General features: G+C 44.2%; 2 protein-coding genes across 2 annotated transcripts; both read left to right on the top strand.

Moving 5' to 3' along the window:
- Window positions 1-2,387: 2,387 nt before the first annotated feature.
- On the top strand, window positions 2,388-7,902 carry LOC129516199 (sperm-associated antigen 11B-like). The gene is made up of 3 exons (XM_055335534.1): window positions 2,388-2,445; window positions 3,374-3,523; window positions 7,760-7,902. The coding sequence occupies exons 1-3, from the start codon at window positions 2,388-2,390 to the stop codon at window positions 7,900-7,902; spliced, it is 351 nt and encodes a 116-aa protein (XP_055191509.1).
- Window positions 7,903-18,351: 10,449 nt separating this feature from the next.
- LOC129516200 (sperm-associated antigen 11A-like) lies at window positions 18,352-20,319 on the top strand. Its single transcript, XM_055335535.1, has 2 exons — window positions 18,352-18,406; window positions 20,123-20,319. Exons 1-2 carry the CDS (start codon window positions 18,352-18,354, stop codon window positions 20,317-20,319), a joined length of 252 nt encoding a protein of 83 aa, XP_055191510.1.
- The last annotated feature ends 3,333 nt before the right edge of the window (window positions 20,320-23,652 follow it).

The following is a 23,652-nucleotide window of genomic DNA, read 5'->3' as shown; positions in this document are numbered from 1 at the left end:
AAGTGAGATGTGACTATCTTTGGCTCAATTTCCTCATCCAATTAGATGTAATGATTTTAATGAATTAGAACATTCCTTTAGCAGAGTAATGGTTATCAAAATATTGTTATATGATTCATGATTCATCACTTTATGTCTGGATATTTGACTGGTATTTCTTTTCTCTTCTTACGGGGAAGGCAAACATCTGTAGAAATAAGTTGGGTATATACACTAAAATTTGCATCTTTGATAAGAGATTCCAATTCCTAGAAATAAATATAAATACAACTGTAAACATAGCTTTTGGGCTAGAATATAAAAGTAATGGGGTACAGGTGAGGGGATAAGAGCATCTTTATTTGGAGTTAGGATCACAGAAACTTCTCATCCCCTGCTTGATCATCTACTTTCTCCCAGCATCTAATTGTGAGCACCTGGTGGCCTTGGTGATTAGCGACTCTTATCAGGGACCCATTGCCTCCTGTCTCTACTAGTGTCTTCAACATCCTCTGTGAATTGAACATTTTCTAATGTCTAAAAATCAACAATGTGAATGATCTTATGCTAGCACCTCTGTGCTCTATAATATTGAATTTGCCCCAAGCCCCAGAGAAGAGGCCACAGCATGATCACACTGGGGCCCTGTGCACATTTATTGGTAACTCCAAACCTTCTCTACTTCCCTCTTGTTTTCCTGGATGCTCAAGCTCCTACTGGGGCCACTGTTGCCTTCTTCATCTGCTTCCACCTGTCTCCAGGGAGAAGATAATAATTTTCATTTACACTAATGATCTCAGGCATTTTCTTTGGACCAAAGTGTGCCTGCAAATAAGACACATGTGACAAGCACTACCCTTTCCAACATCTCTGGAGCTGTATCAAAAGTTTGATGGTTATAACACAGTCAAACCAAAGTCCATGTTTCTCTGGTCACATCCAGGACACATTTCCTGGGGTGTGTGCACCTGAGATAATGCAGCAACATAAAACTCATGCCTGCTAGAAAGAAGAAGATGGAAGAGAAGAGGAAGAAGAGCCTTTGGCGTAGTTATTACCAGAAGAGAAAACTCAGCATCAATTACAGCATTTTTAGTTTTAAGCAGAATTGAATTGGACCCCATGGCAGTAATAGCCAGGTGTCTGAAAATAAAAGAATGGAAATGATTAAAAGCAAAAATGAGGAGGATAAAAAGAGATGAAGGAGAGGCAGAGGAGACCAAGAAGCAGAGGGAGACAAAAAACAAAGAATCCAGTCTAGAAATGGGCAGAAGACATGAGCAGAGATTTCTCCAGAGAAGACCTACAGATGGCCAACGGGCACGTGAAGAAATGCTCCACATCACTAGTCACCAGGGAAATACAAATCAAAACCACAACACAATACCACCTCACAGCAGTGAGAATGGCTAAAATTAACAAGGCAGGAAACCACAAATGTTGGAGAGGATGTGGAGAAAGGGGAACCCTCTTGCACTGTTGGTGGGAATGTGAGCTGGTGCAGCCACTCTGGAAAACTGTGTGGAGGTTCCTCAAAGAGTTAAAAATAGACCTGCCCTACGACCCAGCAATTGCACTGCTGGGATCTACCCCAAAGATACAGATGCAGTGAACCTAAGGGGCACCTGCACCCCAGTGTTCATAGCTGCAATGTCCTCTATAGCCAAACTGTGGAAGGAGCGGACATGTCCATCTACAGGTGAATGGATAAGGAAGATGTGGTCTGTGTACACAGTGGAATAGTTCTCAGCCATCAGAAAGGAACTGGAGGGCATTATGCTGAATGAAATAAGACCGTCGGAGAAAGACAGTTATCATATGGTTTCACTCATATATAGAATATAAAAAATAGTGAAAGGGACCATAAGGGAAAGGAGGGAAACTGAGTGGGGAAAAAAATCAGAGAGGGAGATAAACTATGAGAGACTCTTAACTCTGGGAAATAAAGAGGTTTGCTGGAGGGGAGGTGGGTGGGGGATGGGGTAACTGAGTGATGGGCATTAAGGAGGACATGTGATGGGATGAGCTCTGGGTGTCACATGTCTCCATCTCGACACCTAATAACCCTCCAATAAGCACTTGAGGGAAGTGGTGCTTTTTTGGTTAAGGGCACCTGTTTTGACCTCTTCCCTCTTTCTGCTCCTCTTCTCCTGCCCTGTAGTTCTCATGCACCAAACCCACCCAGGGCACTCAGGCATGTTATGTACTTCCTGAGGGAAGTGGCTCCACTGTTTGTTCCGCTAGCAGTGGGAGAATAATGCATCCCCATGTGTCCTCTGTGACCCAGCCACTATTCCAGAATGCAGCTCTTCCCCTGCTTCAGGCCCCCTCCACACAGCTCAGGGCTATAAAGGGAGCCCTGCTGCCCATTGCCCAGCACCTTCTCAGCCGGCAGTTCCCTTGGCGACATGAAGTCACCTCTCTCTCCCCTCGTCAATTTTCTCCTCGTGGCCCTAATGTTTCCAGGTAAATGGGAATTGTGACCCGGTCCTGGGGTCTCTCCTCAATGACCATGTTCAGGCTGGGTGTCCTGGCTGGGCAGCGAGGTGCTAAGCCCTGCAAGTGAGCTTTCTGGCAGGGTTTGGGGGTTTAGGAGTCTCTTGGCTGGGTTTGTAGTTTGTAAGTGACAATTTCAATATGCTGTTGGCACTGGCTTCCCAGGAGACCAGTTCCCAACCCTGACTACACTTTCTTATCCTTTTAATATTCACCTGCTCCTTATAAGGAAGGACAGGCTGCATCACAAGGAACCTTAAATTTTAGGGAGTCTCAATGACTATTTGGTGATAACCTAGGGGAAGGCTTCGCTTGGCTTCCATCAGGTACTCAGGCTCCATTGCCCACCCTCTTTGATCGTCACTCACCTCTCTCTCCTCTGTCTCATGCATACACACACAAATAACATTTGCCTCTTTCATCTCATTGTCCACTTGCTCTTTTTCTTTACAGCTTTATAGAGGTATAATTAGTGTACAAAAATGAGCTCATAGTTCATGCGTACAGTTCTGTCAGTTTGTTTGCAAACACCCATGGTACCATCACTACAGCCAAGGAAATAGCCACATGCAACACCTCCCACAGTTTTCTTGTGTCCCTTTGCATGTGTGTGTTTCTGTGTGTCTGTGTGTGTGTTAAGAACACTTAACAAAAGATCTATACTCTTAAACTTTAAAGTGCACAATACTGCATCATTACCTGCAGGTACCATGCTATACAGATCTCTGACACACAGCCATGTTGCAGGATCCAAACTTTACACCCATCGAGCAGCAACCGCATGTCTCCCCTCCACCCTCCACGTTCCCTCACCCCCTAGACTGATGCACCACATCTTCCTGGGTCTGCTCAAGAGAGAGCTCTGAAAATGCTCTGCTGTGTATTTACTGCGAAACAGGACCATCCAGGGCCAGAAATATTAACCACCAAGGTACGGAGGGTCCCAGAGAACCTTGGGAAGAGTCTCCTGGACAAGGAAAAAACGAGTCTTACTTACTACACCACCGAGAAAAACGTCGCCTCTTACCACGCACCCCCCCTTACCTGGGTAAGTAAAAAAAAGGGGGGGGGTGATAAGTCCCTCCACTTTGGGAATGTTTGATGAATGGATAGATGGGAAGGTGTCTGGGCGGGTGGGGAGGGCCACGCAGTGGTTGAGATAAGGATGGACTGTGTTTATGAAAATAGGGGGTAGATGGCTCGGGCTGCCTCATCTGTTAGAAAGGTCTAGGAGTCTGACAGCCTCCTCTGAAGGATGACTGAGGGTCCCATGAGACTTGGGAGCATGAGGCCAAAGAGGTAAAAGTATTCAATAATCTCTGACTTCACCCACACCAGATAGCCAGAGGAGATGATACCAAGCAAGACACCCTCCTCCTGCTAGGTGGGAACCCCACTCCTTTGGCCCTCAAGAATTTGCTGGATACTTGCTAAGTGCCAGGTGAGCAATGACCACATAGGGATTGCCCCAGGACAGGTGCAGAGGATGGGCTGCTGGGATGAGGAGTACAGGAAGTGACAAATCCAAAGAGCCCTCAGCCACTTTTCTGGTCAGTCCTGACTCCCCGTGTGGAACCAGCTTCCAATCCGTAGGGGCCTAGAGGAGGCAATCATTTCCAAAATGCTTCCTTAATCCCAAATTCATTCCTGACCCTGAACCAGGGAATAAGAAGCTGGACACACAGTGGGCAAGAGCAGGGAACCCACATGAGGGCGTTGGCAAAGGGAAGCCAGTGATTCAAATCCTGCAACCTCGTTCCCTGCGTTGTCTTCTCCTCACTTTGATCCCTTTGGAGGTGGCCCTGGGTTTCCAGGGACTCCCTAGTCTGGTTCTCCTCCCGAGGGAAGGGAACGAGAAAATACTATGATTGCACAACATATATGTGAACAGTACGAGGCAATGGTCCTTAATTCTAATAGCAAATCTATGAGACAGGGTTATTATTCCCACTTGATTTATGTGAAAGTTGAGGAGATGTAAAATAAATTGTCCGAGGTCAATGGTGAATGGTAGTCAAGGGTAGAACCTTCAAGAATTTAAGCCAGGCTTCCCAGTGCTTTCCTCTAGGAAGCTGTCCCCATGCACTCCTTCGAACACTTACCCATTTCTCTCTTCCCTTGGATACTCCGTGCTCACTTCCTGCCTTGGTCTCTCACGGTGCATTTTTACTTGCTCTTCTTACTTGTAATTTCCATCCTGTGTGTGGAGACTCGTCACATTCACGCTGGCCCGAATCTGTCCCTTCCAGTCCAGTGCCACACACACGGAATGAAACACTAACCACCTCTGCCTCCTTCCCCGACTCAGAAAAGAGGCAATTAAGAGAGAGAATGTCCTCCACAACAAGTATTTTTTCAGTACAATTTTCCTAAACATTTTTATTTCCCTACTGGTTTTCTATTTCCCACTTTATTTGAAAGTGTTGGAAAAATATTAATTATGAAGAAAATTCTCTCTCTTAATTGCTCCTTCTCTGAATTGGGAAAAAGAGTCTCAATTACTTCCTATATTGGCATAATACCTCAATCTGCGTCTAGAAAACACAGTATCCCCAAAGGATCCTTTTTTAAAAGATTTATTTATTTATTCACTAGAGACAGAGAGAGAGAGAGAGAGAGAAGAGAGAGGCAGAGGCATAGGCAGAGGGAGAAGTAGGCTCTTCGCAGGAGCCCGATGCGGGACTCGATCCCGGATCCCGGGATCACGACCTGAGCCCAAGGCAGCCTCCCAACTGCTGAGCCACCCAGGCGTCCCCAAGAGTATCTTAAATATCGATAAGTAAAGTAAGATAATACATCCTAAAATGCTTAGTGAGCTGTAAAAGTCTCTGTTAGACTGGCATCAAGCTGTCTTAGCCACATTTCCCACCATTATCCATCATCGCCATAGTCCTCAAGCCATGCCTATGATTCCTAGAAAACACTCCTCTCTTTCATGTCTTTTTTCGAGATCTTATTTATTTATGTATGAGAGACACACAGAGAGAGGCAGAGACGCAGGCAGAGGGAGAAGCAGGCTCCCTGTGGGGAGCCCAATCCCAGGACCCCAGGATCATGCCCTAAGCTGAAGACAGATGCTCAAACACTGAGCCACCCAGGTGTCCCTCCAGTCTTTCACGTCCTTGCACAGCTCTGTGGAGCATGTCTAGCCTTAGTTCAAGACCCATTTAGATGCCACATTTAACATCCATTTAAATTTAATCATCTCTGTGACCTTTTTTCTGTTCTCTATGTTCCCAGATCACTGTGCACACTCAACTATGCATTGATTACATTGAATTTAAATATATGATTATGTGTCTGTTCCCCTGCCAGACCAAGAGTTCCTGATCCAGAGGATGTCCCCTAACTGTCATAGCAGGCTACAATGTTCTACATCATTCTAACTTGAAGGAATGAGCAAGTGAATTAATTTACCAAGAGAATAGACATCTGTAGGGCCCCGTCCATCTGTATTCTTGTCTCTCTCTCTATGACCTCCTCTCTCTTTCAAGAGTTTTTAACTTTCCATATGTAACAACATGTTTAACAAAGTTGAAAACAGAATTTTTAGATGAGAGTCAGAACACTGGTCAGTAGGGAGGCAGACCACCCCCCAGGGAGGAGGTAAACAAAATCCAGCGAAACAAGCCTTAAATCCTAGGGCCACTCGCTCATGGAGAGGCCCCTCTTTCTCCTGAGGGCAAAGGCCTGGAGCCCCTGCTCTTAGGGAGATGGGTTTCAAAAGGCTTCCTGGAGGGCAGCCCCGGTGGCTCAGTGGTTTAGCGCTGCCTTCAGCTCAGGGTGTGATCCTGGAGACCCGGGATCGAGTCCCATGACGGGCTCCCTGCATGGAGCCTGCTTCTCCCTCTGCCCGTGTCTCTGCCCCTCTCTCTGTGTGTGTCTCTCATGAATAAATAAATAAAATATTATTTAAAAAGGCTTCCTGGAGAACTTAACATGTGTCTCCTGCTGTAGGGTGAGGCTACAGGAGGACTGCATTGCTTCTGCCTCCAAAACCCACAAGTAGTTGTTGCTCAGGTGAGCTTCACCAGCAGCTGGTGCTACTTTGGAATAGGCCTGTCAGTTGCTTGGTACAGGGTCTCAGTTATGCTGGATGAATAATTCTAGAAACCCGCCGTACGTACAAGTGCCTGTGGTTAACAATGCCGCATCGTGTGTTTGAAACTACGTGGAGAGGCTAGATCTTGTGTTAAGTGCTCTTATGACAAGAAAAACCAAAATAAACCAAAATATGGAAATGAAGAGACAAAAGGAGACCTTTGTAGGTGATAGGTAGGTTTGCTGCCCTGGTGGTGGTGATGGTACCATGGGGCTGTGCAGATGTCCGAATGCATCCGATTGTTCACATTCAACCTGTGCAGGTTTTGTACATTTATGTGCATCTATAGGGAAGGATGGCTACTGGTCAAAATGAAGTGACAAGAAAATAATTTTAATTGATCAATTGATTCATCAATCTAGGCATTTAATCCGTCTGAAGGTCCCAGCTCAGATCGGTGGCGGAGCTCGTGATGAGCAGAGGAGCCTCAGCGTGGGGTCCATCAGCAGGGTCCCCAGCCAGCCACGTACTGCACGTTGTCTAATATTGTATCTCTGCTTTCACGGTGTTCATCCATCTTTTTCTTTGTTTTAACCCTTGCCCCTTGCCTTTTCTATCAATTGTCTTCATAATATATAATTTAAGACAAGAATTCATGTTTAATAATCTCAGTACTTGAATTGGAGAGTGAGGTAACTGGCACATCTATGAGGCCCCAAATAGCCTCCCACAAGCTCCCTCAGGATGAGGGGGGAAAGAAATCTTTTTTCACTCTTTACAACCTACCCTCAGCTACCTGTCACCTCCCTTACAGAGACGGCTCAGCTCCAAGCCACCTTGCCCAGAGGGCCATCTCCCCTATGTACGTGTTTGGTCAGGCCGGGTCATCCCGAGTCTGCCTCACAGAGTCCCCAGTGGTCCCCTTAAGGGACCGAATCCTAAATTGGTTTAAGTAGAACATTTGTACTGTGACACATCTATTACTCTTTCTCTTCCCAACCACCTCTGAACGGGCAGCTCATTTTTTTTTCAGGGAGAGTAAAGGTAACTTTTAAGCCAGAATCAAAGATCTGATTTTTGCATGGTCAGGATGGCTGCACGGAGATACGAATGCTCATTTACGAAAAAAAACCTGTGTCCTACTTGTTGCTGGTCTCCATCATATCCCTTTGGGCTAAAAGGACCCCCTTTCCATTCTTGAGATGGTCTTCAGATGCTAACGTTGGAAATTTCTTTACACAGAACCTGAACCGGATTTCAAAATTGTCAACTGCAAGAAAAGTGAAGGCTACTGTCAAGAATATTGTAATTACATGGAAACACAAGTAGGCTACTGCTTAAAAAAAAAATATGCCTGCTGTTTGCATCAGAACGTGTTGGTATAGAAGCCAAAGCTCGGTCCCTATGGCTGCTCTCTGGGGCCATAGCACTGACCCAGACACAGGTGTTTTTGGAGAAGAGGTTAAGCAAGCATGCTGCAGAGCTATCATTTGATCCAGACAGTCTGGACATTTTGTTGTAGCAAAAGAAAGGACAAAAACCAGCTCCGCCTGACTATAGAGAAAGTGGCTTAGCAGGAACTGGACAAAATATCCAAAAATCACACAGCTTTTAATGCAATAAACTTTCACAGGAAAACATTCAAGTAATTCCCTCTTTTGTTTAACAAATATTTGTTGAGTACCCATTTTTCCCCCTCCGCAGGGAGAAATGTAACAAATTGGAAACACAAATAAGTGGGGAGATAAACACCCAAATGAATAAAAACAATAAAATGTCACATGTTGTATAATATGCATATATCCAAGGCAATAGGTGGAGCAGATAAATATAAGAGATTTAGGAAAAGGATTCCTGGGGAAATGTGACCAGGGTTTTGGAGGGTGACTAGGAGTGCGTTAATTGAAAGAGACTGGCAGAGATTCGCAGGCAAAGGGTATGGTCTGAAGAAAGGCATGGAGACGTGAACGTGGTTTGCTAAGCAGATGTGAGAAGTTCAATGTCACTCCGAAAGAGAGGGATTTGTTATAAGGATCACTGGTTCCTATGGCGTAGGAAAATGGTGTGAAGTTGTCAAAGACGACAAGTATGCTAAAGACCTTGGGCTGCTAAGCAAGAAGAGGCTATCAGGTGCTCCAGGAGAGTGACAGTATCATAATTTCAATTTTAGAAAGCTCCTTCTAATGAAAGAACTGGGGATGGATGGGAAATGGGTGAGGCCAGAGGCAGGAATACCAGGTAAGAGCTGAAGGGAACAGGACAAGCCCAGGGACAGCCATTCAGTGATCAAGGTGGAGGTCCTCTCTAGGAAGATGGAAGAACTGGGGACGGGGGCCCCCAAGGATGCGGAGGTCACAGGTTTGGTGAAGGAGAAGAAGGCAGGACGTGGGGCGGGCAAGAATAATGGTAACTAAGGCAGCACACTGGGGAGGAGGACAAGCAGGAGGGACGTGGACGAGACCTGAGATGTTCCCCAGGTCCACGGGGACTTGAAGGGGCCCATGCGGATTCCAGGAGAGACATGGAGAGAAGCAATTAGGGTGGAAGACTCGCCGTTTATGGTGCAGGGGCAGCTTTCGGGTCCCAGAGGGAGCACACTGAGCGATGCTAATGGTGCAGGGAGGCACAGAACAGGGGGAGCCACTGGGGGACACAGTGGGGCTCTGCAAGGAGACATGAACGGCACGACGCAGCCTCAGGGCAGATGAGCACGGGGTGGGGGGGGTGTTTGGTGGAACGGAGGGTGGGCAGTCCAGGAAAGGGACTGGGGCTGGGACAACAGGCAGGACGCTGGGAGAGATCCTCACTGGGATTCGCTCTGGGGGAGTCTAACGAGCCCCTGAAGTGTTTCACAGGGGTTCAGGTGACAACAGGACTTGGAGGTCACCACCTCATCTCACCCTTCTTGCCAAGGTTCTTGAGTCTAGTCAGGGCTTCTTCCAGTTCAGACATTCTTGCCTGCCTCAGGGGCCACTGCAGAGCCCCCCTCCCAGCACCCCCCTCCTCCTCCCCATCGCCTCCCCTTGGCCACCTCCATGGTCAGGGTCCCACCGCAGGGTCGCCAGGGAGGAACTGCTGGCTTCCGTGCTGAGGAGAGAGGAGGGAGAGGCAGAAGCAGAAAACTCATCTGGAGGTTCTTGCAGTGACCCGGGTGAGAGCCAAGAGCGGACGGGCCATGGAGGTGACAGGACGTCACATCCGCACAAGGCCAGGTAGGAGCTTAACCCCCTAGCCATCCTGGAACCATCTTCCCCATGTGTCATCTCTCGCCCATATTCCATGTCTTTCCATTTTCGCTCAAAACTTTCCATTAATTTCTTTTTTTTTTTTTTTAAGATCACCAATCTCTCTTTGGTAGTGCCTTTCTGTGTTTCACTATTTGGGGATTTTTCAGGTTCCGATATGAGATTTTCATTTATTTTGAAATATTGCTATGTGTGCAAGTAGTCCTCCTCTTTCTCGAAGTATGTCTCCCTCATGGGATCTCGTTCTCATTCTATTGATCAAACTATGTCTTCTCAAATCTCATCAAGAATAAATACCCATTAACTCTAAAAAAAAAAAAAATTCTCTGCATTTTCTCAGTTGAAATGGCACCTATTCCAGCTCAGTTCAGTCTCTCCTACTTTGTTGAAACGCTGGTTCTCCTTAAACTTGTAGTAGTTTCATACCAGCCACTAACTCTACTCTCCCAACCCAAGCCATAGAGGTCTTCTTGGCAGCTAAGTAGGAAGCGCAGGATGTGCTCCATGGACGCACCCCCTCTGCTGTTTGTCCTAGAGTTTTATGTGGAGCATCCCCACTCAAAAGCAGTTTCAGGGACATCTTAATAGATCCATAATTGGGATATCTGGGTGGCTCAGTGGTTAACCGTCTGCCTTCGGCCCAGGGCGCGATCCTGGAGACCCGGGATCGAGTCCCACATCGAGTCCCTGCATGGAGCCTGCTTCTCCCTCTGCCTGTGTCTCTGCCTCTCTCTCTCTCTCTGTATCTACCATGAATAAATAAATAAAATCTTTAAAAAAAAATAGATCCATAGTGAAGAAATCAAGGAATTTGCTATGAAATATGTAGATGCGGTGATTATTTTTAGGCTCAAAGTAATTATTAGTAAGCTGCCTACTAATGCTACAAACTGTTTTTCATGTTACAAACTTTTGAGCCCTTACTTCTCTCTGCATCTTTTTTTAGCTTTCATGAGTTACAAATCCTCTATGCTCCTATGCTCTTCACAAGGAAAAATTCATTTTTTTTCTTTTCTTTCTCAATTTTTGGTTTCTATATAAGATGATGAATGTTAACTAAATCTGTGGTAATTATTTTATGATATGCACGTCAGATCATTATGTTGTACACCTTAAATTTATATTGTACTATAAATTATACGTCAATTGTACGTCAATTATATGTATATGTCAATTATATCTCAATAAAACTGGAAAAAAGAGAAAAAAGATCATTTCTGACGTCGGTTATATCTCAATAAAGCAGGAAAATAAAGGAGATGCTGTGTATAAAATAATGAATAAATCTTTTGTACTGTTGTTGCATGTGGGTATCTATCTGGGTTACAGTCCAGCATCCACAGCTCATACAGATAAAGCTAGGTACATAAATAGACATCTTTCCAAAATGCTGCATTTCTGGGCTTCTTTCCAGATGAATGTGCTTCATACTTAATACACACACACACACACACACTCAGTCTAGGCTGATACTTAAGGGGTAGTGAGGGCATGTTGAAAACCACTACTTACATGTAAAGCCAGAAGCATTGTCAATTTATGTAACTTCTTTAGAAGTATTTTTTTAATTATGTATGCAAGATACTTGTGCTTGTTGGCTCAGTTGTTCTGATTCTCAGAAATGACCCATCTTCAGTGGGTGCAAAGTTACGGTTATGCAAAATGAGTAAGTTCTAGTGAGCTGCTGTACAACACTGTGTCTGTGGTTGAACTACTGTGCCGAGCACTTAAACTTTTATTAACAGATTGAGTCTCCATTTACGTGTTCTTACCTCAAGTTAAAAAAAAAAGGTAAATGTTCTAAGGAAACAACAAAAATATTTTGAGAAACTTTTTAAAATAAATCTAAATGTTCAGACTAGAACAGTTATCTTAGCAAACTATGGTATATCTTCTTAAAGGGCTATTATATATCCCTTAGGTATAATAAACAGAAAAGCAAATAAAAACCATGAAAATGCATAAGGTAATGATTTTTAAGACAATTTTTCTTAGAAGATACAAGGTAAAAATTTCATATGTCTGATGTAAAATTAATTGTGAAAAGTATGTCCAAAAGCTTAAAAAAAAAAAGGATGTCAGATTCAAATACTAAAATTATTGGTGATTTTATTTTATCTTTGAAAATATCCTGTCAAGGTACTGCGTGACTCTTACATTTTAAATGAATGTGCCTGAGGATAAGTATGCATGTACGTATAAACAAAGGTGTACTTTGATTATAGGCAAAGACGTTGTACCAAGAAAGTTCTAAATCTACAATAAGACAGAACTTCTGGGTATTAAGACTATAAAACATTCAAGCTCATTCCCCAGAGATTTTGGAACCAACGTTGGAATTCATAAGCATCAGGTAACAACTGATATTTTTCTACCCCCTACAGTAATTTTTGCAGTCCTGCTTGGAGACAAGGGAATGAGCACCCTGGGCTCTCCAGGCAAGTTCTGAGTCATCAGCTTTGTTGGTTACACTTGTGTTGTTCTTTTCACAGAAGCCTTCTTCGTGCAGCACCCCGAGGAGGGTGAGACTTTATGGACACCAGTTGTACCCCTGGTGGGAAGACACCCTTGAGCCAGAGATTGCTTTAGGTCACTACAGGGCCAGTCATACCATGCCTGGCTGCCTCCATTTCTGCTCTGCACACCCACCTTGCACACAGAGCGTCCTGCATCCCACCACATCCCTGGACCTTCTGTGAGCTTTGATCTCTGAGACCTATCCATCCCACAGAGTGCCCCTACCTCAGGGGATCTAGTCTCTCCTTGACACTCTAGCTCTGCTGGGGTGGGCGCTGCGGGGGCAGGCTCAGTCAGTTGAATCCTATGACTTGACTTCTCATAACTTTAATAACAGCCACCCCAAGTGTTTTCGACCTGTCCACACATGTGGCAGTCACCACAGCGTGCAGGCTTGGACTGACTCCACTTAGCTCTCTAGTCATAGCAAATTGCCTTACTAGACCCAGGGAGGCCCCTCATCATAAGAACAAAAATTAAAATTAGTATGTCCAAAAATTAGTATGTCCAGTTCTCAGGGAAACTGAGATCATAAACACGGTGTCTGCCTCTTTCTTGATAGACCAAAAGGAGTCCTGGGAGTCGGATGACCAGTATTAGCATTGCCTGTGAGGACAGCAAGGATAGGGATCAACCCTGGCTGCAGGGAAAGGATGTCCAGCCCAGTTAGGAGGCAGAGAAGTCTGATTAAATGTCTCTGTTGGGTCTACGTGCATCAATGGATGCTGTGGTTAAACATGTGGCTTTCAGAAGAGCTGGAAAGCATCAGGGTCTGTTCAGTCTCTTCCGTTTGCTTCCTATGGGTGCCCTCTGTGATTTGCCTTCATTCTGCTCTTCTTCACTGGGGGCTCTGAGAACACCCTTAGAGAATCCATTACTACTTCCTACCTATCTCTCCCTTAGAGAATCTATTACTACTTCCTACCTATCTCTCCAAGGCACCTGTAATGCACCAGTCATTGTTCCTATTTCATTGTTGGACAAATTAACGGCAGAGAACTAAGTGATCCAACCCAAATCAGGTGGTGATCACATGACATATCCAGGACACTAACACAGCTCCCTTCAGGCAAGAAAAGTCCAAGTGTGGGCTTTTTTTTTTTTTTTGTCTTACACAACCCTGACATTTTTAAGAGAACATACATCTGTTTTTCAGAATGTTTCCTGGCCACAACCTCAGAGAGATGGATGTTGGTCAGGACGAAGCTCCAGCTCTGGGGGAAGGCCCTGTCCCTGTAGGTGGGCATGCGACTCTGTGAGTCCCAGATGCCACTAGATGTGGGTGGGTGAGCAGAGGAAATAGCACTCCCCAGGAACGCTGATGCTTGGATCTTAGCCCCAACTGTAGCAATCATTGTGTCTCTGGTTTGCATAACTCCTGATGAGCACAGTGGACAAACATGCCCTTCTAGACCCAAGCTCTTCATGACAATCAACAGGTTGTATTTATAAGAAAAAAAAATTAAAACCAGCGTGTCTAGATAAAGGAAAACTGAGAGCTATTTCTGTACGTGACCCAAGTACAGTAGACAAAGGAGTGTGACTGCAGGAGCTTGATGCTCTCTCTCCTGTGATGAATTATGTTGAGCCTAGAAGAGACAGTCCTGTGAAGTAAATGAGACAAGAATCTGGTGTAGGATTCTGGGAAAATGGCAAACGTTCTCCGTTGGTTTAGCCAAGGTTCTGGTGAGATTGTTAGCCACACAGGGGGCTGTCATATAGAGGCCCAACAACAGAATAGAGTTAGGATAGTGGAAAGAAAGTCCCAAAGGAGTTTCCAGATCTAGGAGGAAAGAAGGTTGGTTATGCTTATCAGTCACTTTTGTCTTTATTTGAAGCTGCAGGAATAAAGACAAGAGGAAGACATGTGAGCAAGGGCCTACATAGATTCTTGGATAAGAGGAAGTTGGTGGGAAGATCATTTCAAGGGGATATTGTGGTCAGAATCATTAGCCGAAGAGTAAGAACAATTACCTGCAGCCCAAGTTGGGTGATGGAGATCCAGTTTATTATTTCTCTTGGTCTAAACCCAAGGGCTGTGTTGACCTAATTCAAGTGGCTGGGAACCGTGCCCTTGGTGAAGCCTCTAATGAATGGGGACAGTGGTCTTACGTTAGACCATCAAGACACTCCCCTGTGGTTTTTAGGGAAGCAGGAGATGGTCCCACTGGGAGAGCAGAGGCTGGAAATTCTGTTTATTGCTCCAGGAATAAAAAGGAAGACATGGATCACAGTATGTAGTGAAACAGACACATGGGGAGGAAGAAATGGTTCTGTAAAGTTGAAGAGCCAATCTGGCTTGAGGAAACTTAAGTATGAATGTTAAATCTTACTTTGAGAAGGGAAAGGCCAAATCCAGCCAACCTGCTGTCTGCTTTTCACTAAGGGATGTAACTTTCAGAATCCACAGAATGGCAAAGCCACAGAGTCTTAACCTTTAAAGGGTACAGCCATGCTTTGGTCCTTGGGACACATGAACATGGCTTTGAACATGGCAAATTTAAAGGAAGAAACTGGCATCTGGCATTCCTTTTCTTAAAAAAAAAAGAAAGCAAAAAAAAAAAAAGACAACGTAGAATAGAAACAAATGTAAATGTTATCATCTTTTCAAGAACGCATTTGGATGAAACATTTTCTGACTCCTTGAATATTTCAGGACGATTTTTTCCTTTACTCGTGAAAAATAATCAGTCATGAAACCAATTCTTGCAACACACTTTTCATCTTAAAGTGTCAGAAGCGCCAAACACACACGAGGCAGGTCTGCTTTTGTTCTGTTGCAGGATACCTGATTTTTGTGGGTTTCTTTTCTTTTTGTTTATTCTTCTAACATTTCATTTAGTCATGTTTATTTTTTTTTCATTTAGTCATGTTTAACCATGACTCCTCGTCGTCTTCTCGGTTAACTTCTCGTTTTATTAGTTTCATCTGAAAAATTACTAAACCCTCTAATTGGCTTACTCTGATAACATTCTCATTTATAAACAATATAAAAAGTGTATTTTAACATTATTTTCTTAAAAAGGGGGGAGATGAGTTGAGGGGATAGGTGAAGTAGGCAAACTGAATTAAGAGGACACTCGTCATGATGAGCACAGGGTGATGTATGGAATTATTGAATCACTATATTGCACACCTGAAACTAATGTAATACTATATGTGGATTATACCAGAATTAATTTTTTAAAAGAAAAATGTCAATTTTTAAAATTTTAAAAATAAAACTATGTGGGACATCTGGGTGGCTCAGTGGTTAAGCATCTGCCTTTGGCTCAAGGCGTGATCCTGGAGTCACGGGGTCGAGTCCCATGTTGGGCTCCCCGCAGGGAAACTGCTTCTCCCTCTGCCTGTGTCTCTGCCTCTCTCTCTCTCTCTCTCTCTCTGTATCTATCATGAATAAATAAATAAAATCTTTAAAAAAATAAAAATATGAGAAGTGGTGAATCATATGGTCAAAATCAGTTGCAAAAGTACTAAGGCTAGAAAGTATTTGACAATTGAGACGCTAACAGTTGTTGAGATATAAACATTGAGCCCAGTGCTAAGCAAACATGCAGTAATAATTCAGTAGAAGTCGCTTCCTTTCTTCTGGTTTCCCCTATACATTTCTCATTAAAAATTATTTTGCATTTTAAAAATTTGTGATTGTATTGTCATTAGAACACTTTGTACGACATCTATCCTCTTTGATTTTAAGGGTACATTATTGTTGGCTTTAGGTACAGTGTTACAACAGATCTCTAGAGCTTATACATCTTGCATAACTGAAACTTTATACCTATTGATCATTTATCCCCATTTCTCCCTTCCTCTAGCCCCTCATAACCACCATTCCACCTCATTTCTTCTTTGAAAACTTTGTTCTCACCTCAGGGATCACCTGCTTTTCTATGGTGTCTCATCTTCTCTAATAACTTTCCTACGGTGTCTTTTTCCCCTCCACCTGGAATACCAACTCAAATTTGACCGTCATGCCATGTAATTCAACTTCTAAAGTATCAATTTCGCCCTGCCATCATACTTTTTTTTACTCTTCCAATTCATTGTTTTTGTCTTAGCCTTCTATTCTATTTCACCTTATTTGGTCCTTATAGATAATTGCTTCTAACTAGTAGATGCAATGGCTATTTTCTTCCTTTATTTTTTCTTTTTCTTTCTTTCTTTTTAATACATGAGACAGAATTGTCCTCTGATTTCCACAACTGAATCTTTTCCCCAAGACAGCTGGCTTGCTTAGTCTTTCCAGTAATATTCCCGGACCTCTATTTTGTACTTTTTTTTTCTTATGCTTTGTGTTGATTTGATTCTATCTCTAGTGGGAAATGTGTGAATTCATTCAACAACTATCCATTGAGCTTCTATTGTATGACAAGCACTGTTTTAGGTCCTAAAGATAAAGAATCAACCACACAAAACCTCTGCCTGAATGGAGCTTACATTCTCATGGGGTAAATAAGTAAGTGGAAAGAGTAAATGGTTTCACTCACAGTTTATTTAAGAGCAGTGGAACCCTATCTCAGAGTCACAGGATGGCAGGTGGATGGGATTCCCAGCCAAATTCTAGCCATCTAGTACTCGTTTAGTGAAATAGTTAGACTGAATTTGGAAATAAATTTCTCCAAGTCGTTAAGTAACAACATCACTTTGCTATTGTTGTCATCATCATTATTATTCCAATGGACATCCTAGTGCCTGCCTGGGAAGTGGCATCTCTTGGTTCGAATTCCATTTCCTTAATGATTAATGATTTTGAGCACCTTCTATGTGGTTTTTTGGGCATTTGCATTTCTTCTCTGGAGAAATGTTTATTCAAGTCCTCTGCTCACTTTTAAATGGACTTGTTTACCTAATTATTGTTGAACTGTATCAAGGTATTTTTTTTAATATATAAAAATGTTTTGCCACACTCAAATGTTTTCAAACCCAAGGGTATCTTTTATCTTTCCTAATGCCATCTTCTTCTGTATAAGTATAATGCACACCAGAATAATTACCTTCTGTGCTGGGACAAACTGAGCTTTAGTTCCTTTCAGCCCTGTAATTATAAGAACCAATGACCCTATGACCATATTAATGAGATTGTTCAATAAGCTGGATATCCTAGTTTGTATGCTGTTGGAATGACATGCCTGAGTCTCCAACACTATTTATGGAATTCTTCCTTAGTGGTTGCATCTGAATCTGTGACCTGGAAATAATAGATCTGCATGTAAAGAGAAAAGTGGGTGATAAATTCTAATACTGTTCATGTGTTTCTCTCCCAGGTGAGCTACTTTTCCAACATAGCTCATGAAATTTCCAAACTATATAGAAAACAATTTCTAAGCTATAATCTCACAACTATGTGAGTGCTGGCTAGACTGCTAGAAAAAATATATCATCCACATTTATCTTAAATCTTCTCTAAATCAAGTAAGTCTAAGTAGCAGGAAAGAACGCAAAGTACAAAACATGCTTTTATGGTTTCACCTACCAAGGTGACTTTTTAAAAATGACCCATACATTTGGATACATACATGCTAGAGTTTGTATTGAAAGTAATTCTTGTACCGTAGAGCTGTCCTTTCCCCATCCATGGAGGTGGATTCAGAATTACAATCATTCATTGAGAATCATGAACTCAGGATGTGTTCTTGGTGTGGAAGTTCGTTTTCTCAAGGATCGAATCAAGATGCTTATGCCTTTTTCACAATGGCAAAATACATAGAAGTGTTCAGAACAAATGCTCCAGAAAAAAAGAATTCCAAATTTTAACAGATTTCCTCTTTACTGTTTGACCCCCACATACGACACACCTTGATATCTATTTTATGATTGCTTAGTCATAGTTACTGATAGGGTGACCTTTTGTTGGCAAAGAGAGAAAAGCAACATTTAGTTCCCAAATAATTTCTCCTCAACACCTTCTGCCCACAACCTTACTCAGTAGACCAGATAAATATGCTCATTCCTGATCAGTGTTCCCAAAAACCTATAAATGTCCCATTTTTGTGTCCTCTATACCACGCCACTGTCTCTTTGGCTTGGCTTTTCTGCACAGGAGGGCTGGGAGACCTCAGAGAACCTTGAAACATGAAGGCCCTCTTTCTTTTTGCTGTCCTCTTCTGTCTGGTCCAAGGCAACTCAGGTAAATGTCTCCTGGCCAGTGCAGAGAGCTGCTTGTGGTGACCAGGGAAGGTAGGGCAGGAACCCCGTGGATGACTGCCCATGTGGAAGGCTGGGGTGTCTTGTGTTGTTAATGGGTGCAGGTGGACCCCTCTGGGGCTCAGCTCTGGACCATGTGGATCTTCCCTCTGAAGAGTTTTTTTTTAAGAAGTGAAATATGGGTTACCAGGTCATAGAATACAAGACAGAGGAGCACCGTAGTTCTGAGACACATAGGAAACACTCACCACAGTCTGATAAAAGTTTCCAGAAGGGGGGGATCCCTGGGTGGCGCAGCGGTTTGGCGCCTGCCTTTGGCCCAAGGTGCGATCCTGGGGACCCGGGATCGAGTCCCACGTCGAGCTTCCGGTGCATGGAGCCTGCTTCTCCCTCTGCCTGTGTCTCTGCCTCTCTCTCTCTCTGTGACTATCATAAATAAATAAAAATTAAAAAAAAAAAGTTTCCAGAAGGTAATGACGGACCAATATCAGAGCTGGAAGGGACTATGGGTCCCATCATAGGGGCCCATAGTCTTCATGGCAGTCCTGCGCTCTCCAGGGAGAGGAAACCCAGCTCACAGCAGAGTGACAGTGTATGGCTGTGCACTTACCATTACAGCCTGAGCCGTGACTCAGACCTAGGCTAGTGTTCCTCCAGCTGTCTCGGGTGGTCAGTTCTACAGGAGCACACTGAGGCATGGCTGGTTAAACAAATTATCCAAGGAGAGCTGATTAGCTACTGGAGGAGGTGAGACTAGAATGCAGATCTCTAGGTTCCCAGGCTTGTGGTACCTTCATTGCTGTGGGGCTCATGTCTTCACCTGGCTGCCCTCCCCAAGCCATGCCATAGCCCAGGTGATACGGGGTCACAGGCTAGGCCCCAGGTGTTGCTGAGATCTTGCACAAGGTTGTCTTTTAAATCATGCAAAACCAACACTATGGGCATTTTGTGGTTTTCGTTGTTTTTTTTACTCATCATAGGTGACATTTGCAGACCTGACACAAGAGCTTTCATTCAACCATCTCATTCCCAAATATAGGAGGTGCTTTTTTTTTTAATTGAGACAGAATTGACATAGGACATTATACTAGTTTCAGGCATAGAACATAACGATTCCATATTTGTATGCATGGTGAAATGACCACCACAGGAAACCTAGTAAATGTCCATCACCACACATAATTACACTTGTCTTTTTCTTGGGACAAATAGAAAACACTTTCCATAAATGGGTAGTTGTGTTTGACTTACAATTTCACAAGTCATGGTGAAGAAAAAGGTTTTCTTTTCTTCTTTTCATTATAAGACATAAAACTAAAAATGAAGCCACAAGCTGGGAATCAGAGCTATTCCCAATTTTCCTAGAGACTGACATCCACCCCTCCTTTATTCTACTCTGTTCTCTGAAATTCCCTTTGCTTTCCCCTAATCCGCTAACTCCTGTCACCAGGAGGCTTGAGAATCCTGATATAATAATATAGGATAAAATATACACCCTTCTGGAAAAATTTTGAGGTATAGATAATTGTTCCTGTTTTAAAACTAAGAAACCAAAGCTTGGTTAAACTAGAACTTGTCCAAAGACCCTGAACTTTGGAAAAATATAATAAGTATTCAGAGTTGGGCTGTGGGCCAGGGTCATCTTTTATTCTCTGTACAATATGAATTCAACATCAACTCTATTCTATTGTATCAACAGGGGATATGCCACCTGGAATTAGAGATGTTATCTGCCTTACACAACATGGGACATGTAGACTTTTCTTCTGCCATTTTGGTGAGAGAAAGGCTGAAATCTGCTCCGATCCCTGGAACAGGTGCTGCCTACCAAGTACAGAAGCAGAAATTAAAAATAAACAAGAGACAAATGACAGGAACAACAAAGCTAAGACCTAACATGTAAGCTTCTGGAAGGCAGGAGGGCTCTTGAAGCATCCCAATGACTTAGAAGAATGTTGGTTTATGGCAGGTGCTCAATAAATGTTTGTTGAATGAATCCAGCAGCAAGGGTGATGGTCTGATGAAAGAATTTTCCTAAAAGCTTGCTTACTTTACCTTTTTCTGTTTTGTTTTGTTTTTCCTAAAGAGTCTCAGAATTTTATAAAATAGCCTACCTCCTTTCCTTGTTCCTGAGAGTCTCTCGCTGACCCATAGATGGGAGTAGACTAGAGATCAAGGTCCAGGCTGATCTCATCCATAGATGGACAGAAATGCAGTCAGTCTGATGGCCCCTTTCCCACCAAATGCCATCTGCCTTCTCATCAAACCCAAACCAGCCTCTACCTATGGATGCTCCAGTCCTGACGAGCCTTGTCCCCTTCTCCTGGCCTCCTCAGGTAATCATCACGTTGGGTGACATAGGAGTTTAGTTTGCAAAAACCGAACCCAACCTTTACTCTTAGGTTATCCCACCTGATGAACACAACCCAATCTCATGGAGGATGGATAAGCAGCTCTATTTGGAGGATGGAAGGAAAATGAAAACCAAAAGGTTAAGTGGACTGCCCAGGTCAGCAGTTCGTTTGAGGGATTTCGATGCACTCACAGCACTGTGTGATTTCTAAACAACATACTTCTGAGCACCTGCAGCGAGGTAGAGCTTCTGTTCATGAAGATTTCTTGAGCGCATACAACTCACTGCCCTTTGCTTTTCTCTGGATCCCACTCACACATGCTGTCTATACCACATCTTTGAGCCAGGCACCCCAAGAGCAGTGAACAGTAATCACAGGTAAGAAATGTCAGAAAATAGGGGTGCCTGGGTGACTCAGTCAGTTAAGCATCTGCTGTCAGCTCAGGCCATGATCTCAAGGTCCTGGGATTGAGTCCCATGTCAGGCTCCCTGCTCAGCAGGGAGTCTGCTTCTTCTTCTCCTTCTGCCCCCGTCCCTGTTCGTGCTTTCTCTGTCTCTCTTTCAAATAAATAAATACCAATATTTTTTTAAAAAAAGAAATGTCAGAAAATAAGAGAAGCAAATGTGCTGTTGGATGTGTGAAACCCTGCACAAAGGTTTTTCTAGACTAATAGCTTAAGAAGTGGCCTCGTTTCAGTATTCCTGCTCACTGCCTAAATCCAGTCTGTTCCTCAATAAGCTGAACATGAAGGGTCACCTGGAAAATAGACTCTTGGGTTCCTGTCTTGATTCCCAGGTCAAGTTTCAACTAACATTTGGAGTATTGCCTTGGTCCTCTCCTCACACTCCTTTTAACTCACTCTTTGTTTTTTTTTTTTTTTTTATTTTCTAAATATAACCAGACAGGCTTGTGGGTGGCATGGACTGGAGCCTCTCTTGATCGCAGGCATCTCTGTGGAGCCCCTCCTCAGAGGGTTGAGGTCCTGTTCCAGACCTGGTGTGAATGCCTGTCTGGAAGTGAGGTGGACTCCACAGTTAGGTTTTCAGTGAAACACAACAAAGCTTCATGCTTCAGACAAGCAGACGCTCTGCCAGGAGCACCAGCACCCCATGCTCAAAACATCTGTCCACCAGACAGTACCAAAATATTCCATAAATATACGAAGGAATGGGCCAGTGCCCAGAAGGCTGGGGAGCTGGAGCCTGCTGCTACCTCTTGCACTGACCATGTGCCCTCAGCCAGACAATCTCTTCTCTTGATCTGATTTTCCTCAAAAATAAAATGTGGGAGTTGCTCTGGACCCCTGAGACCCCATCACATCTCACCAGTCTGTGGGGGTCGAATTGGTACTCCACCCGTGATCCTAGGTGGGGGTTCTGCTCCACCAAGTGAAGCAAGGAGAGAGACCAGCCTTGCCTCCTTCCTCCGTGGTGTTGTTGGGTGACAGCCACTGGGAACCCGCAGCAGAGTCCAGGACTGGTCAGCAGGGGTTTTGCCCAAAGCCCTAAACTCTGCTCTTCACATTTTCCTGATGGAAACATTTTCTAGTGGAAACTGGGCCTGGTGTGGGGTGCCTGGGTGGCTCAGTCTGACTCTTGATTTCAGCTCAGGTTGTGATCTCGGGGTCCTGAGACCAAGCCCCATGTGGGGTTCCATGCTCAATGGGGAGTCTGCTTGTCCCTCCCTCCCCCTTCTGTACCCTCTCTCTCTCTCTCTTTCTCTAAAATAAATAAATAAATAAATGAATGAATGAATAAATAAATAAATAAATAAATAAAATATTTTTAAAAGGGAAATTGGGCCTGGTCTGGCTTTCAACGTGGAAAATGTTATCTCTCTTGGATGGGAAACTTATGTGAAAGGAGGATGTGTGAGATATGGGAGCGGAACCTACAGCATTGCCTGGCACAGAGCCGACTCCTTGAGCGTTTGCCAAGGCTCAGAGGGGCACATATGAGGGGAAGGTAAGGAGGACCAGGAAGAGGGTGAGGGGTCCAGGATGTCCTCGGTGGTCTCCCTTCATTTTACTTTATTCTGTAAAGATTGCCTCTGGGGAAGACTTGAGAAGGAACCAGCCCGGGGTTCCTGGATGCACAGGTGCCTGGATGTTTCCAAGGACCTGCATTCAGGTTCTTGCTCTGCCTCTCCGAAATATTGAGCCAATTACCTCATCTGCGTGGTCATTTTTGAAGTTACCCAGTTGTGCATGGTCCCTAAGAGCCGTGGTACGGTTCTGAGATGACATGAGCTCCCCCAAATGCCATTTCCTTTCCGGAAGCCAGAAGCCACCTTGGCAGGGCAGGCAGCCCATCGATACCAGAACCTACCACGAGGTGGGGCGCTCCTGCCTTCAGTGGGTGCGAACCTGCCGACTCCCTAACCAGGTGTGGAGCTGCTCCCCTAGCTACACAAAGCAGCAGGTGGGAGTCAAATCTGGGCTGAGAACAAAGGGAGCCTGAGGGCCAACCCTCTAGCCTGCATTTCTTGGCATTACTTACAGGGCCTCATTCACTCCTGCCCTGTAGTACCAACCACAGGCTTGTGGGGATTAGCTGAATGGATCAGAACAGGTACTCAAGCGTCACCTGGCAGCTCTTCCTTAAGGGAGGGGGCAGGTGGTCGTAGAACTGTGAATAATGAAAGCAGAGCTCGCCTGCCTCCTGCTGCCGCTTGTCGCCTGGAGTCTTGACGCCAACAGTGGCTGTGCCCTGAGCACCCTCTGCTCTGGGGAAGCAACAGAAAGGCAGGCACTCAGGAGAGGGTCCCTGGGTCCTAACCTGAGTCTGCCACCGAGCTGTGCTCCTTGACGGCCTCCCCCAGGGATTTATAGGAGACACTGCGGTAGGATTGTACATCCCTGTACAAACAGTTGGAT

This window comes from Nyctereutes procyonoides, unplaced genomic scaffold, assembly GCF_905146905.1.
Source record: "Nyctereutes procyonoides isolate TBG_1078 unplaced genomic scaffold, NYPRO_anot_genome, whole genome shotgun sequence".
NCBI lineage: Eukaryota > Metazoa > Chordata > Mammalia > Carnivora > Canidae > Nyctereutes > Nyctereutes procyonoides.
The sequence above is the reverse complement of the archived record's forward strand: the minus strand, read 5'-3'. Positions and strand labels throughout refer to the sequence as shown.

Bases quoted from the DNA above. Each gene is read 5' to 3' on its own strand.
- LOC129516199 (XM_055335534.1), top strand. From the start codon at position 2,388: ATGAAGTCACCTCTCTCTCCCCTCGTCAATTTTCTCCTCGTGGCCCTA. The intron at 2,446-3,373 runs GTAAATGGGAAT...ACTGCGAAACAG, and splicing joins CGTGGCCCTAATGTTTCCAG to GACCATCCAGGGCCAGAAAT. The intron at 3,524-7,759 runs GTAAGTAAAAAA...TTCTTTACACAG, and splicing joins ACGCACCCCCCCTTACCTGG to AACCTGAACCGGATTTCAAA.
- LOC129516200 (XM_055335535.1), top strand. From the start codon at position 18,352: ATGAAGGCCCTCTTTCTTTTTGCTGTCCTCTTCTGTCTGGTCCAAGGC. The intron at 18,407-20,122 runs GTAAATGTCTCC...TTGTATCAACAG, and splicing joins TCTGGTCCAAGGCAACTCAG to GGGATATGCCACCTGGAATT.